The 15,830-nt window shown below is 42.6% G+C and overlaps 2 protein-coding genes across 3 annotated transcripts in view; both read left to right on the forward strand.

Annotated features, from left to right (window-relative positions):
• polr3b (polymerase (RNA) III (DNA directed) polypeptide B) overlaps positions 1-15,830 on the forward strand; it is a 95,710-nt gene that overhangs the window by 58,484 nt on the left and 21,396 nt on the right. For both annotated transcript variants that reach the window (XM_043709862.2, XM_087997074.1), the window contains 3 exons: positions 3,113-3,271; positions 9,684-9,801; positions 13,115-13,257. In XM_043709862.2, the coding sequence (XP_043565797.1) occupies positions 3,113-3,271; positions 9,684-9,801; positions 13,115-13,257 (420 nt within the window). The remainder of the gene's footprint in view (positions 1-3,112; positions 3,272-9,683; positions 9,802-13,114; positions 13,258-15,830) is intronic.
• coxfa4l3 (cytochrome c oxidase associated subunit FA4L3) lies at positions 11,434-13,106 on the forward strand. Its single transcript, XM_087997075.1, is given in 2 exon segments — positions 11,434-11,559; positions 11,562-13,106. Coding segments are annotated over 2 exon segments (258 nt in total). The 3' UTR covers positions 11,694-13,106.

Raw genomic sequence — 15,830 nt, forward strand, 5'->3', positions numbered from 1 at the left:
CAACTGATTTATGCCAGAGTGCAGTCAGCCTCTGATTATCTGGTACCCCTCACAGATAGGATATGTGCTCCCACCCCACCAGAAAGTAGAGACTCAATGTCAGCAGTCAATGGATTGCCTAATTGGGCTTTAATCTTAACAAAACTTTTGAAAATGGCCATTGCAAAGCATCTTTGGATTGGCCTGCCATTGCAACCACTGAACTCCAACTGTGAAGTCTGAATTGGAGGCTCACATTTTGACCACCGTTAGCTCTTGAGCCAAGGACCTACCCAAGTCCTTGTTAACTCCTCAGATGTTGGAACCTCGTGTACTCCGTATGAAACTGCACTGCATTGTTAATCTGTGATGTCCATCACACTTCCTTTGACCTAGAGATTGCTAGTATGAAAGATTAATCTCTCGGGCACACCATCTAGACGAAAATCAGTAGGTATTATATTTCTTTGCAGCCTTGAACCCGACAAATTCAAAACAAACAGCAACAGAGCATCTGCTCTTGTTTATAATCACCGTAAGTTGGAACGATTAGGCAGTTACGAATTGTGGGTATTAGTCACCATTACAACAGCAGCTTGTTTTTCTGTTGCACCCTTTAATGCAGTAAAATGTTGAAGGCATTTCAGATGTAATCAAACAAAATGTCCATCTTGAGGCAGGGCTTCCCAAAGTGGGGTCGAGACCCTCAAGTGGAGCTGCAGGCTCCCAGGTAGTAATGGCCACTATGGATCTCTGACCCAGTTATAGAAGCAAAGCCCTGCTCCAGCTGGGTCCCTCATTCTCTCAGGGTACCCCTTCCATGCTCTGAAAGGTCTTCCTAATCAAGAATATCTGCACCACTCCTTCACAGTACTCAGTGTGATTGGTAACAATTTTGAAACCTCCAAAATGGGGTAAGCAATGTTTGAAAGATACTGTTGTCAGGAGGTGATATTCAGACAAATGGCGAGAGGAGTTTAGAGGCTGAGGGTTTCATAAAAGGAACTCCAGTGCTGTGAGCTCTGATTGCAAAAAACAAAACTGGCAATAGACAATAAGTGCAGGAGTAGGCCATTCAGCCCTTCGAGCCTGCACCGCCATTCAATATAATCATGGCTTATCATTCCTAATCAGTATCCTGTTCCTGCCTTATCTCCATAACCCTTGATTCCACTATATTTGAGAGCTCTATCCAACTCTTTCTTAAATGAATCCAGAGAGTGGGCCTCCACTGCCCTCTGGGGCAGAGCATTCCACACAGCCACCACTCTCTGGGTGAAGAAGTTTCTCCTCATCTCTGTCCTAAATGGTCTACCCCGTATTTTTAAGCTGTGTCCTCTGGTTCAGCACTCGCCCATCAGTGGAAATATGTTTCCTACTGCCAGAGTGTCCAATCCTTTCATAAACGTATACGTCTCAATTAGATCCCCTCTCAATCTTCGAAACTCAAGGGTATACAAGCCCAGTCGCTTCAGTCTTTCAGTGTAAGGTAATCCTGCCATTCCAGGAATTGACCCCGTGAACCTACACTGCACTCCCTCAATAGCCAGAATGTCTTTTCTCAAATTTGGAGACCAGAACTGCACACAGTACTCCAGGTGTGGTCTCACCAGGGCCCTGTACAGCTGCAGAAGCACCTCTTTGCTTCTATACTCAATTCCTCTTGTTATGAAGGCCAGCATGCTATTAGCCTTCTTCACTACCTGCTGCTTGCCTTCATTGACTGGTGTACAAGAACACCCAGATCTCTCTGTACTGCCCCTTTACATAAATTGATTCCATTGAGGTTTATTGTAAAACAATTTAAAATTGGGGATGTAAAATAGTGCAAAATTCAAAGTGCAGAAATCTTGGATAGTTCTAGAATTAGATGTCATATTTGACCCAGGAATAGGCTTCTGACCACGTCTGCTCCATCAGCAATATTGAAAATGTGTTGCTGGAAAAACGCAGCAGGTCAGGCAGCATCAAGGAGCAGGAGAATCGACGTTTCGGGCATGAGCCCTTCTTCAGGAATGCTGCCATCAGCAATACTGCCTATTCCCATCTCTGTAATGTCTCTGTCTCATCTACCTCTTGTCTTTATCTTTGGTGCTCCTAGATTAGGCTGAGCTGACTTAGCCTGCCTTCTGAATCTGCATCCTCTATAAACTTGAACTCATCCAAATCTTTGCGTGATTCCTATTTTACACTTTGGCTCACCCATTGCTCTGTGCCCATTTAAGCTACATTAGTTCCTGTTCCACCAGGGCTCCAAACGAACTCTCAGCACACTTTTTATGCTTGAGACAGTTTAATCTAATTTCCTCTTGCATCCCACTGCGCTGAAATATTTAAACATCTATGAATGTTTGTGAGAAGGATGTTGCCTGTCCCTTAAGTTATTAGTTTACATCAGAAACAGTTAGTATAAAGATTTCTCCTCTGGTCAGTGACGTAACATTGTTAACTTGGTGAAATGCTAACTGGGGAATAGCTGTTCATTTCCATTGCATCCATAATCTCTGTTGTCAACCATGTTATAATACTGAAAACCAGATGATGTAGAATAGAACTTGAGCTCATCTTTCCTTCTTACATAAGCATTTGTTTACAGTGATGCACTCAAGTTATAAGCAAGCGCCTCCTAACCCAATAATTGCAGTTTCAGCCTGCCGATTTACAGGGGCACAAGTAAATTCCAAGTTAATGCCTATCACTTCCATACAAGTAAGCACCGTTAATATACAGTTAACACCCAACAACATAGAATTGTTGGATTTAGTAAAGCAGGAGAAAGTGAGGACTGCAGATGCTGGAGATCAGATTTAGTAAAGCCCTCAGATTGCATTTCCATCCTGAATGTGCTTTGCAAACACTGGTTTGTGAAAGGTTTTTGATACAGCAATAAGAATTTCTAAAGCTGGTGCTTGGAAATGCCATTTATTCTACGGACCGTCTGCAGTTCCTACCCTGATCTCATGGCACTGCCCCCACCCCACTTCTCCCAACGCTTCTGCTTTTGTTTCTCAGTTTATCAGTGCCATGGGAACTAAATGCTCCAAGGGATTTTAAGTACCAGTAAGAACTTCAGAAACTGGCGCACAATTAAGCACTACTGAGTGCTAATCGTTGCTTTTATCTTTCCTCCAAGGTTTTGGAAGATGTCTGGTGTATAAAAATGCTAAATGTACACTTAAACGTTATACAAATCAGACTTTCGATAAAGTCATGGGTCCAATGCTTGATGCAGCTACACGGAAGCCAATTTGGCGGCATGAAATTTTAGACGCGGATGGTATTTGCTCGCCAGGTAAGAGAAGATGATGTTGGGTTAAATCAAAGGATGATCAAACTTGCATTTTATTCAATTAAGTGTTTTCACCACATATACCCTGTCAACCCTTTCATTTTCCTGAAGACTTCTGTCAGGTTACTCTTCTTTTCTAAATTGGGTTTAAATAAAGAAGTCTCCAGTATTGTGAAAACAGAAACAGTTATTACTATGCTGTCACTTGCAGTTGAAGTCAACTTGCATTAGTTACCTCCAATCCAAACGTGAATAAAATAAATGGCCCGGGAAGTATTAGTCGACTTCCAGTCGCCATGGGACCTTTCTCAGCACTGCTTCCTGGCTTTTAAAACTGCCGATGAAGCTTAGAAGTTAGAAGGGCGAACATTTAGCTTTGATTTTAACTTGTCCAGTTAGTACAATATAAAGGAGGCAATCTATCACTGGTCAGTCATTGGATGTTTATATTGAAGAAACTATATTTTTCTCTCTCTCTAGATAGTTCCAGTGGTATTAAAATTTAAACAAGCAGCTGGTCCTTTTCTTTATAATATAATTTTATTCAGAAAAAATAGATTTTTAAATATTACAACAAATACAAAACAATGCAATTCAAAACAGTACAAAACTAAACCCAAATAATAAAAAATATTCCCCAACCCACCCTCCTATACGAATGTATAAACATATATAGAGAAGTATAAAATTTAAAAAAAAATAAACCTAAACTAGCTATTTAACTAACTAAATAAATACCTAACAACAAACAAATAAATAGTAATAACTCAGCCCAACCAACAAAACACTCATACATTCACAGTTCCTCCTCCCTGGATATTGGACTCATGAAACACAATCGTTACGGCTATATAAAAGCCCTTGTTAGTGTGGCAGATAAATCTGTGTCCAGGTATTTCGAAAAGGGTTGCCATGTCTTGTAAAAATTCTCAGTTTTGTTGTGTACCATATTTGAGAGAAAATCCAGGGGAATATACTCCATAACAATCTTCCGCCAACCCGACAGGCCTGGGGTTTTTTTTGGATATCCATCCTAGCAACATATTCTTCCTTGCACAGAAGGTAAGAATATTGAAAAGTTTTTTCTTATGTGCGTCTGCAGGAAGTACAAATGGTAGGCCCAAAAGGAGAGAAATAGGGTCCTTCTCCACCTCTACACCTAAATTCCTCTCCATTGCACTCGCGACAGCGCTCCAATATGTTTGAAGCCTGTAACAAGACCAAAGACAATGCGAAACAGTGCCTGTGCAGACCTTGCACTTGGGACATGCTGAAGATACCCCTGGTTTAAATTTTGACAAACGGTCTGGGGCTAAGTGGACCCTGTGGAGAATCTTCAACTGTAAAGCATGGGTCCTATTGCAAATTGATATCTTCCTTGCATTCTCCCAAATATCCTCCCATGCCTCTGAAGAAACTTCAACACCCAGCTCTTTCCTACATCTTGCAGAGTCGATCAGACTAATCTGAGATGGCACCCCCCAATTGGTGATATAAAGTACTGACAGAGAGTGTACTCTTAGCCCTTAGTACCCCTTTTTCTATGTCAGATTTGTAGGGATCAGTCAAAAGTGTTTTTTTTTTAATAAAATCCCTAACTTGAAAAAAACGAAAGAGATCTCTATTAGGTAACTTGTACTTCCGTACTAACTGATCGAAGGACATCATTTATATCTCCCTCAAATAAATCACCCATGCAAGATATACCTCTAGCTGCCCAACGTTTAAATCCTGAATCTATCATACCTGGTTGAAAACCCGGAATACTCACTAAAGGTGTAAACAAAGATGTTTTGCCAATATTACCTTCCCTCTGCCAAATTGCCCTCCATGCTTTAACAGTATTGATGACTATTGGGTTATGGCAATATTCCCTAACTGTCCTCACCTTGTCCAAAAACAGCAAACTGGTAAGGGGGCATCTTGCCTGGGAGGCTTCGATATCTAGCCATATTGAAAGAGGGTCCCCACATACTCAATCACTCACGTAGGGCAAAAGTGAGCTTAATTCGTAATTTTTGATGTCCGGAAGGTCCCCTGTCTCCCCCAACCCACCCACCAATCTGTGTGGCAACTGCAGTTTGGCTAATTTAATGAGGGGCCGTTTACGGTGCCAGATAAAGGAGCTGAACCAACCGTTCAGTCTCCTGAGTGTTTGTTTGTTTATTGAAAATCAGGGGGAGTATCTGTATAGGATGTAGCAAACAAGGAGAATATTGATCTTAAGCGCTATCCGACCCAACCATGAGACTGGAAGTGCCTCCCATCTTTAAGGATCTTGTTATATTTTTTCAAATAATTGAGTAAAATTGGCTTTGAACAGCCAATCCAGAACTGGAGTAATGAATATGCCCAAATACACACAACCCCCCCTGTGACCACCTAAATGGGAATCTATAGTCACTCAAGAGCCAATTCTTTCGTAAGACCACCCATAGGCATAGCCTCTGATTTAGCAAAATTAATCTTCTACCCTGGAAAAAGCGCCAAACATGTGAATACATTGTATCAGTCAAGGCACTGAAACTGCTGGATTTGTCAAGAAAATTAGAACATCGTCTGCATACAGCGAGATCTTATGTAATTTTGACCCCACTTCTGGAGCCGATATATTGAGATCCCCACGAATGGCCTCTGCCAACTGTTCAATCACCAACGTAAAAAGTAATGGTGAAAAGGGACAGCCCTGCCGGCTGCCCCTAGAAATATTAAAATTGCTTGATCGTACCCTGTTGGTAATGACTGCGGCGAGAGGTACACTGTAGAGAACCTTTACCCATCTTATGAAAACTTCGCCCAGGCCAAACCGGTCTAGAGTATAGAAAAGGTACGGCCACTCAACTCGGTCAAATGCCTTCTCTGCATCTAAAGAAATCACCAATCCCTGTATTGACTGCTGTGGGCATGCTTGAATTACGTTAAGCAGCCTCCTAACATTATTGGAGGATCTGCGACCCTTTGTGAAGCCCGTCTGATTCTCTTTAATAATAGAGGGTAACACAGTCTCCAGCCTTAATGCGAGAGTCTTAGAGAGGATCTTAAAGTCCACATTTAAGAGCGAGATGGGCCTGTACGAAGCACAGTCTTCCAGATCCTTCCCTTTTTTAAGGATAAGTGTAATAATGGCCTCCCTTAGAGATGGGATACAATCATGACTGTATGAATCATTAAACATATTCAGCATCGGGCCTGACAGTATACTGATAAATTCCTTATAGAATTCACTGGGAAGTCTGTCAGGACTGGGCGCCTTTCCACTCTGAAGCTGCCTCATAGCTTCCTGCACTTCTTGCTCTGATAATAGGGCATTGAGAAAGGACTGTTGTTCGGGAGTCACACCTGGGAGCTTCAGGTCTCTAAAAAGGATTCCATTTTGGCCTGCCCCTCCTCACAATTCTCAGACTGATATAACTTAGAGTAGAATCTCTGGAACGCCACATTAATCTTTTTAGAATCACATGTTAGGTTCCCAGACCCTTCCCTAATCGCTGTAATGGTTTGTGGGGCACTTCTCTTTCTGGCAAGGTATGCTAAGTATTTGCCTGGCTTGTCACCTTGCTCATATAACCTTTGCTTTGCAAAAGCCAGCTCCTTCTTTGCCGCCTGCGTGAGCACAGAATTTAGTGCAGACCGCAGTGCCGTAATCCTCTGTAGTTTGACCAACAAGGGTCTGTCAAAATAGGCTTTCTCAGCTGCCTTCAACCGTCCTTCAAGGAGACGTTGCTGCTCACCCTTCTGCCACTTCCTACTGGTGGAATATGAAATAACTAACCCCCTCTGGTATAAGCTTTGGCAGTTTCCCAGAGAACAGATGAGCTATCAACCGAGCCTATGTTGATGTCTAGGAATGCCCAAAATTCCCTAGGGAAATACTCCACAAACTTACTGTCCATGAGAATAAAGGGGTCCCTTCTCCAGTACCTTGAATCCACTGTAACATCCTTAATTTTAACCATGAGGCACACTGGTAATATTGTCATCTCTGATCATGCTCCAATCGTACAGGATGCTACCAGATCCAGGGTTACCGCAGGGATCAGAAAAAAATCAATCCTCGTGTGACATCTGTGCGGATTGGAGAAAAACGTGAAATCCCTACCTGTAGGGTGGAGACACCTCCAGACATCCACCAACCCTAATTCCCCACACAAACCCAATAACTGTTTAGTTTGTGCAGAGGGTTTCGAGGGACCTTTAGGCAGCCTGTCAACTGTGGGGTCCATGAGGCAGTTAAAATCTCCCCCTTTAATGATGTGCCAAGACTTGAGACTTATCAGTTTAGAAAAAGCATTTACCAAGAATTTAAGAGGATGAGCTGGTGGACAATAAACATTTAAAATGCCATATTCTTCCCCATTTATCAAGGCTTTAAGAATTACAAACCTCCCGTATGTGTCTTTAACACATTCCAACAATTTAAATGAGAGATTTTTCCTAACCAGTATAGCCACTCCCCTACTTCTGGTATTAAATGATGAAAAATAAACTCGGTCAAAGCCATTCTGCTGTAATTTCAGATGCTCCTTGTCATCCAAATGTGTCTCCTGTAACAAAGCAATATCCACCTCCTTTCTAAGACTCAAGAGTACCTTCTTCCTCTTAATTGGTGAGTGACTTCTCTTGATATTCCAGGTACACCATTTAATCAAATCATTAGCCATAATCTTCTGCAATTACATTTAAATTCCAGAGAGGAGGAATCGGAGCCACAAATTGCTGAGCCTTTGTGTCGCATGGTCCACCAAATATAAAAACTACATAAACTAAAACCACTACATTTAACAAACATACAAAATTATTAAAAATAAAATACAACAAAAACCAGAAAACAAACCAACATATAAAACGCCAATAGTGCTGAGTAGGGGAACTCGCCCCCTGCCCAGAGGGGGCAACTACCCGTCCCAAACTGCCCATAAATAGGCACCTAACCATCTCAACCACCTTCACTTCTCCCAGCTAGAGCCGCATCGCAAGCACAAGCTAAAAAGAATAAACACTTCATAGAATATCAATAAGAATTAAAAAAACATTCTTTTATAAAAACAAAGGGGGAATAAATACCCCACCCATCCTTTGGTATGTCCTAACTTAAAATTTAAAATGTATATCCTAACCACCGCCAGATATAGTTTGAATCAAATTATTATCAATAGAGGAAAATAAAGGGGAAAAACAAAGCTCCAACCGGATTTCCTGCATTTCTTTTGCAGAATGATAAACGCATACCCAAGCAACAATATTTATACATATATTCAATTGTTTAAATTAGGTTAGTTTGTCCACAGTCTCTTGCCTTCTCCGACGTGTCAAAGAGATGCATGGATCCATCTAAGGTGATCCAAAGCACTGCCGGATATCTCGGAATACTGAATCCCAAGCTCCTTCAGTCTTCTCTTGACACCATCAATAGATTATCGTTTCTGGATCACCGCTGCTGAAAAGTCCTGAAAAAACATGATCTTAGACCCCTCGTAAATTAGGGCCTTTGGATCCTCCCCCTGGAGTCTGGAAGCCTCCGTGACTCTCTCCTTATCCCGGTAATGATGGAACCGCACCAGGAAAGGCCGAGGGCGTTGACCCAGACCCGACCTCCGTGCTGCGACCTGGTGAGCCCTCTCTATCTTCAATCCTCTCATGCCAGTCTCCAAATGAAGGAATTTCGGAAGCCAATCTTCAACAAATTCCGCAGGCCGCTCACCTTCCTTACCCTCAGGCAGACCGATGATCCAAATGTTTTTTTTCTCCTGCCCCTGTTTTCAAGATCATCCACTTGGTCACGCAAATTACGAACCTGCGTCTTCAGGGCTTGGATCTCATCCTTGAATGAACTGGCATCAGCTTCCACCACTGTGACCCTGTGCTCCACCTCATCCGTCATCTTCTCCAGGTCTCCCAGCTGCTGCTTATGCTTCTGCAGCATGAGAGAGACTGGAACCAGCTTCTCTTCAATCTGTTTCCCCAACATCTCGCGAGATTTCGAGAGCTTGCTCACCAGGTTCTGGAGAGTAATCGGCTCCGAGGCTGCTGCAGACCTGGCCTCTGATGCTCCTCCTCCCTTTTTAGGCATTTCTGGACAGCTGAAAATACAGGTAAGTCCATTTTAAAATGTTTCTTGGGGCTCCACAATCTTTCCAACACCCCAAGAAATCCTGATGACCTGGGTTGGGCGGGTTAAAGGACCATCCTGCTCTTGCTGCGATGCGAAGCTCTGCAGTGTGATCTTCTCAGATCGCCGCCATCTTAGATCCCCAGTTGGTCCTTTTCTATAGATCAGAAAAACCCTCACTCTTGCCACCTGCAGTGAATCGCACGACAAATTGGAATTGGTGCAATAGTTTCAATCTTTTACTCCATTGCAGTGTAAGTTTCTGGTGAGAAACCCTCTCCAATTTTGCTTTTTGTTTATGGCTAGGTGAGAAAGTGGAAAACAGACAAGTGCTGGTGAACAAATCAATGCCGACAGTTACGCAGACTCCATTAGAGGGAGCCGCACAATCTCAACAGCCACAGTTTCGCGATGTCCCAATCACGTATGTTTAAATGCAGATCTCTGTCACTTGTGGAACTGCATCTCTGGGATTGTCAGGGTGGGGTGGGATGTTTGGGGGAAAATTGAGAGGAATTTGGTTGACAAGCATCATTCTATTGGTGGAGAAATCATCATATTGAAGAAAAGATCATGCCTAGAACACTTCACCCCCTCAGAATATTATCCAGGTCGCTTCAAAGCCAGTGAATTGTTTTGCAGTGCAATTGTCATTATTAAAGATTGTGTAATCAGTTTGCTCATGATAAGGTTCCAAAAATAACAATGAGATAAAAAAGGAAATCAACTTTGGGAACAAAAAGAGGGCATTCAGCACATTGAGCTTGTTCCACAATTTAATCAGATTGAGACTGGTCTATCAATCCATTTATCTGCGTCAATATCTTTATAGTCTAACTCAACAAAAATCTGTCAACTTTAAATATCCAATTGATCCTCCGTATCAACTGCATCTGGGGATATGGGGTGCGTGTAAGAATTCCTGATTCCATCTACTCTTTGTGAACAAATTCTTCTTGATTTCTGTTCCGGTGGCCTTGTTCTGATTTTAAAGTTCTGTCCCCTTGTTCTTGTTTTATCCCCAAGCCAGAGAAAATAGTTTCTCTTTATCTAGCCTGCTGTATCCCTTTTGTTGATGTTGATACATTTCTTCATGTTGGCTTTTAAAACGTCTTTGAGCCTCTTCTGTTGTTTGCCTCTTTTACATTTGCCTCCTTTAAGCTGGGAGTAGAAGATTTGTTTTGGCAGACATTCATCTTTCATCCGAACCACATGACTGCTTAGTTGGTTCTCGATGATGTATACTTCAGTGTTTGTTGTATTTTGCTTCATTCAGCACGTTGACGTTCTATCTTCCCAGTTGATATTCAAGATGTTTCGAAGGCAGTGTTGATGGAACTTTTCAAGTGCCTTCAGATGTCGTCGGTATGTTGTCCAAGTTTCTGATGCATACAGGAGCGTTGGGATCACCACTGCTTTGTACACTAACACTTTTCAATTCCAAGAAGACTCAGATCATCTATCAACTGTCACCAACTGAGACCAATCAGTTGAACCATCAATTCAACTTGGCAAAACAATTCTGGAAAACGTGGACCGCTTTCCATATCTTGGAAGTCACCTCTCATCCCATGTCGACCTTAATGACGAGATCCAACATTGTCTTAAATGCACTGGAACAGTTTTTGGATTTCTCCAAACAAGAGTCTTTCATGATTGTGACATGTGGACAAAATGTTAGTATACAAAGCAGTGGTGATTCCAATGCTCTTGTATGCATCAGAAGCTTGGACAACATACCGATGACATCTGAAGGCACTTGAAAAGTTCCATCAATGCTGCCTTTGAAACAGCTTGAATATCAGCTGGGAAGGTAGAAGAAGAACCAACATCAGCATGCTGAATGAAACAAAACAACAAGCATTGAAGCCTACGTTATCACAAACCAACTAAGATGGAGTGGTCATGTTGCTCGGATGAAAGACTAACGTTTGCCAAAATAAATCTGCTACTCCCAGCTTAAATGTGGCCCTGCCATGTGCTGCAACTCAGACAACTTCAACCCAGCCTGGGCTTTCATTTTTCAGTAGGAGCTAGGACACTGCACCGAGTGAATATGGTGAGTTTCTTCAGTATGATGTGTTAAAGGAAAAAGCTGATCCCTATTGTCGGTCTGATGGCTCTCACTGCGTCCAGGGCTAGCACCGTCTCCATTTACTTCCTCCTCATCGAACCTGATATCTCACACTCAAAAAGACGGGAACTCCTACTCCCTGAGAAAATGTGGACCCCAAGAAACTCCAGAAGCTGATAATCATTAACCAGACGTGGGAGCCAGTGGAGGAAGTCCATATAGTGAAGCTTTACAGCAAGTAATGGAGCAGATTATCTCATCAGCTTTGAACGTTTCACTGATTCCTGACCTGAAATTCCACTGGAGAGGAACAGCAGCACTTATGTTTGAGTTTTAGGATTAAAAAGTGTCAATTTCTACCCCACCAACTCCTCCCTCCCTCCCTCCCTCTCTTAATTTGTGCCTTTGTCTTCAGGATGAGTGGCTCCACTATGGATGGGCAGATGCGAAACAGCAACCAGTGTATTTTCACTCAAACTATTCCTACTGAGAAGATCATTAGTGTGAAATAAATAGTGTCTAATTTTTTAAAAAAGGCAAATGTAAAAGAGGCAGATAATAAGAGATTCAAAGACGTTTTAAGAGCCAACATGAAGAAATGTAACATCGACGTCAACAATTGGGAAACCAATGCCAAGGACCGGAAACTCTGGCAAACCATCATCCGAGAAGGAACAGCAACTTTTGAAGCCAACAGATGTGCAGAACTAGAAGAAAAGAGAAGAAAATGGAAAGTGAGGCAGCAACAACCAAAGGCCAATCTGCCATCTGGTATTACTTGTCCTCAGTGCGGAAGAATGTTCAAAGCCAAGATTGGTCTCATAAGGCACCTGAGAGCCCATAAATAGATCAACGGAACAAGGGCCATCATCTTCAACCTCTAGGGATAGCCATTTCAACGATCCCTTTTAATGTTATAAATACTTTGATCGGATTGCCTCTCAATCAGCTAAATGCAAGTTACAAGAAGCCAATTTCCTCGTATAATTTAACCTTTGCTGCTGATTTAGTGATAAGTGCTGGCCACTAAGAACTGACTTGCTCTTCTAATGTTGCCCAAAAACAGGCAGGTGGGTCCTCAGTTCAATGTCACATCTGCCAAGTTTGGCCCTTCTGTCAGTGTAGCACTCCCTCAGTACTACACTGGAATTATCAACCTGTTCATATCTGTCGTGGAACTTTAACCACTGATACTTTGGTTCAGCTGAGACTGATACTACTAGATATGAGGACAGTAAGAGGTGACTTGATTGAAATATATAAGACCTGAAATGGTCTTGGTAAAGAGCCTGAGGAAAGGATATTTCCTCTTGATAGAGAGTCTAGAATTAAGTGGTGCAGGGGGGTGGGTCAGTGTTTTAAAAAATTAGGCTTTCTCAGTTTTAAAGAGTTTAGACATAAACATTTCTTTGACAACCATAGGTCTTTTGTTTCCTTCACCCTTTCAGCAAGAGAGTTCCAGAGTTGAATGTTTTTAAGATTTACTAAGCAAGGGTTTGAAAGGTTCAGGCATAGGTGGAAATGCGGATTTGAGGCTGCAATCCAATAAACCACGATGTTGAATGGTGGAGCAAGCTTAAGGGACTAAATGATCTACTTCTCCTAATTTCTATTTTGGTACTTATAAATGTCTCTTTTATATTAATGTTGCTTACATTAACAGCTACAAAGGAGCAACAGATTCATATATTGAGAAGGTGATGATCTCTTCAAACTCAGAAGACGCATTTTTAATTAAAATTCTGCTGAGACAGACAAGACGTCCTGAGATTGGTGACAAATTCAGCAGCCGACATGGCCAGAAAGGTAAGTTATTACTGCAATTTAAATGCATCAGATTACATTCTGTGTTTAGAACATAGAAAAGTAAAGCACAGAACAGGTCCTTCAGACCACTATGTTGTTCCAAGGATTATTCCTAATCTAAAATAAAATAACCTAACCTGCGCACCCCTTGATTCACTGCTGTCCATGTGCATGTCCAGCAGTGACTCTAATGACTCTGTTTCCACCACCACAGCTGGCAACGCATTCCATGCATTCACAACTCTGTGTAATGAACCTACCTCTGTCATCTCCACCTAACATCTTAAAACTATGACTCCTCGTGCCAGTCAATCCTGCCCTGGGGAAAAGTCTCTGGCTATTGACTCTATCCATGCCTCTCATTACCTTGTATACCTCGATCAGGTCACCTCTCTTCCTCCTCCTCTCCAGAGAGAAAAGTCCGAGCTTCGTCAACCTTCTGTTCGTAAGACAAGTCTTCCAGTCCAGGCAGCATCCTGGTAAACCACCTTCACCCTTTCCAAAGCTTCTGAATCTTTCTTACAATAGGGCGACCAGAACTGCACACAGTATTTCAAGTGTGGTCTCACCAGGGGCTTGTAGAGCTGCAGGAAAACCTCGTGGCTCTTAAACTCTATCCCCCTGTTTATGAAAGCCAAAACACCATATGCTTTCTTAACAGCCCTATCCACTTGGGTGGCAACTTTGAGGGATCTATGCACTTGAACACCAAGATCCTGCTCTTCCTCCACACTGCCAAGAATCCTGTCGTTAATCCTATATTTATCATTCGGTTTCAATTTTCCAAAATGCATCACTTCGTATTTATCGAGATTGAACTCTGTCTGTCATTTCTCAGCCCAGCTCTGCATCACATCTATGTCGCACTGCAGCCTGCAATAGCCCTCGATACTATCAACTATACCTCCAACCTTTGTGTCTTCGGCAAATTTACTAACCCACCTCTCAGCCTCCTCATCCAAGTCATTTATAAAAACTACAAAGAGCGAGCTCCAAGAAGAGCCCTGTGGGCACCACTCACCACTGATTCCAGGCAGAATACTTTCCATCTACAACCACTCTCTGCCTTCCGTCAGCCAACCAATTCTGAATCCAGAAAGTCAAATCTCCCTGTATCCCATTCCTTCTGACTTTATGAATGAGCCTACTGTGGGGAACTTTATCAAATGCCTTGCTGAAGTCCATTTACATCACGTCCACTGCTCAACCTTCGACCTGTCTCGTCACCTCCTCAAAGAACTCGATAATATTTGTAAGGCATGACCTATCCCCCTCAAAGCTATGCTGACTGCCTTTACTCACACTATGCTTTTCCAAATAGTCATAAATCCTATCCCTCCGGATTCTTTCCAAAACCTTGCTGACCACAGATGTAAGACTGACTGACTTTGACTGACTTTGACTGACTTTGACTGACTGACCTATAATTGCCAAGGATTTCCCTATTACCCTTCTTGAAAAGAGGAACAAAATTTGCCTCCCTCCAATCCTCTGGTACGACTCCCATGGAGAGTGAGGAAGCAAAAATCTTCACCAGTGACTTAGTAACCCCCTTTCTCGCTTCCTGGAGCAAACTAGGATAAATCTGGTCTGGCCCTGGGGACTCCTCAATCTTAATTTCTAGCACATCAACTTCATCAAACTTGATCTGTTCAGGCCTATTTCCCAGCTCCTCAAAGTTCTCATTCACAATGAAGTCCCTTTCCTTAGTGAAAACCAAAGCAAAAAACTAATTTAGTGCTTCCCGTATCTGTTCAGATTCCACCCCCAAGTTCCCTACACTACCCCTGTCCGGCCCTACCTTCTCCCTGATCATTCTCTTGTTCCTCACATATGAGTAAAATGCCTTTGGATTCTCCTTACTCCTTCTTGCCAAGCCTTTTTCATGCCCCCACCTGGCTATCCTCAGCCCATTTCTGAGCTCCTTTCTAGCAAGCCTGTAATCCTCTTAAAGCTATGACCCTTGCTAGACCCTTGCTTTCTCCACCTTACATAAGCTGCCTCCTTCCTTTTGACGAGAAGCTCTTCTGTTCTCAAGGCTCCTTAATTTTACTCCTCCTTGCCTGTCTCAGAGGAACAAGTTTGTGTGTCACTCACAACAACTGCTCCTTAAATAGTCTCCACATGTCAATTGCTCCCAGTCTGATAGCGTCATAATTTCCTTTTCCCCAATTAAATATCTTTCCTTGGTAACTGCTCCTTTTCCTCTGCAAGGTTATGGTAAATGTGAGATAGTTGTAGTCACTGTCACCAAAGTGTTCTCCCACTGCGAGATCTGATACCTGTCCTGGCTCATTGCTGAGCACCAAATCCAAAAAAGCCTCTCCCCTTTTCAGTCTGTCTACAAAGAAACCTCGATTATCCGAATACCAATTATCCGAAAATCGGATTATACGAAGGAGATCTTGAGGTCCCAATAGAAGCATTACATCAAAGACGTGTTTCCAACAGTGATCGCGTCTTTCGTTTACAGTGACTAAACAGGCGTTGTCTGCAAATGACTGATCTCCTGCCTGTGCTCTCTCCCCACACTTTCCCTGGAGTTCTACAGAGGTGTGTACCCTAAACCCCTG

The sequence above is a fragment of the Chiloscyllium plagiosum genome, unplaced genomic scaffold (genome assembly GCF_037043375.1).
Source record: "Chiloscyllium plagiosum isolate Xiang-an unplaced genomic scaffold, Cpla_swu_hap1 HiC_scaffold_19, whole genome shotgun sequence".
Lineage (NCBI taxonomy): Eukaryota > Metazoa > Chordata > Chondrichthyes > Orectolobiformes > Hemiscylliidae > Chiloscyllium > Chiloscyllium plagiosum.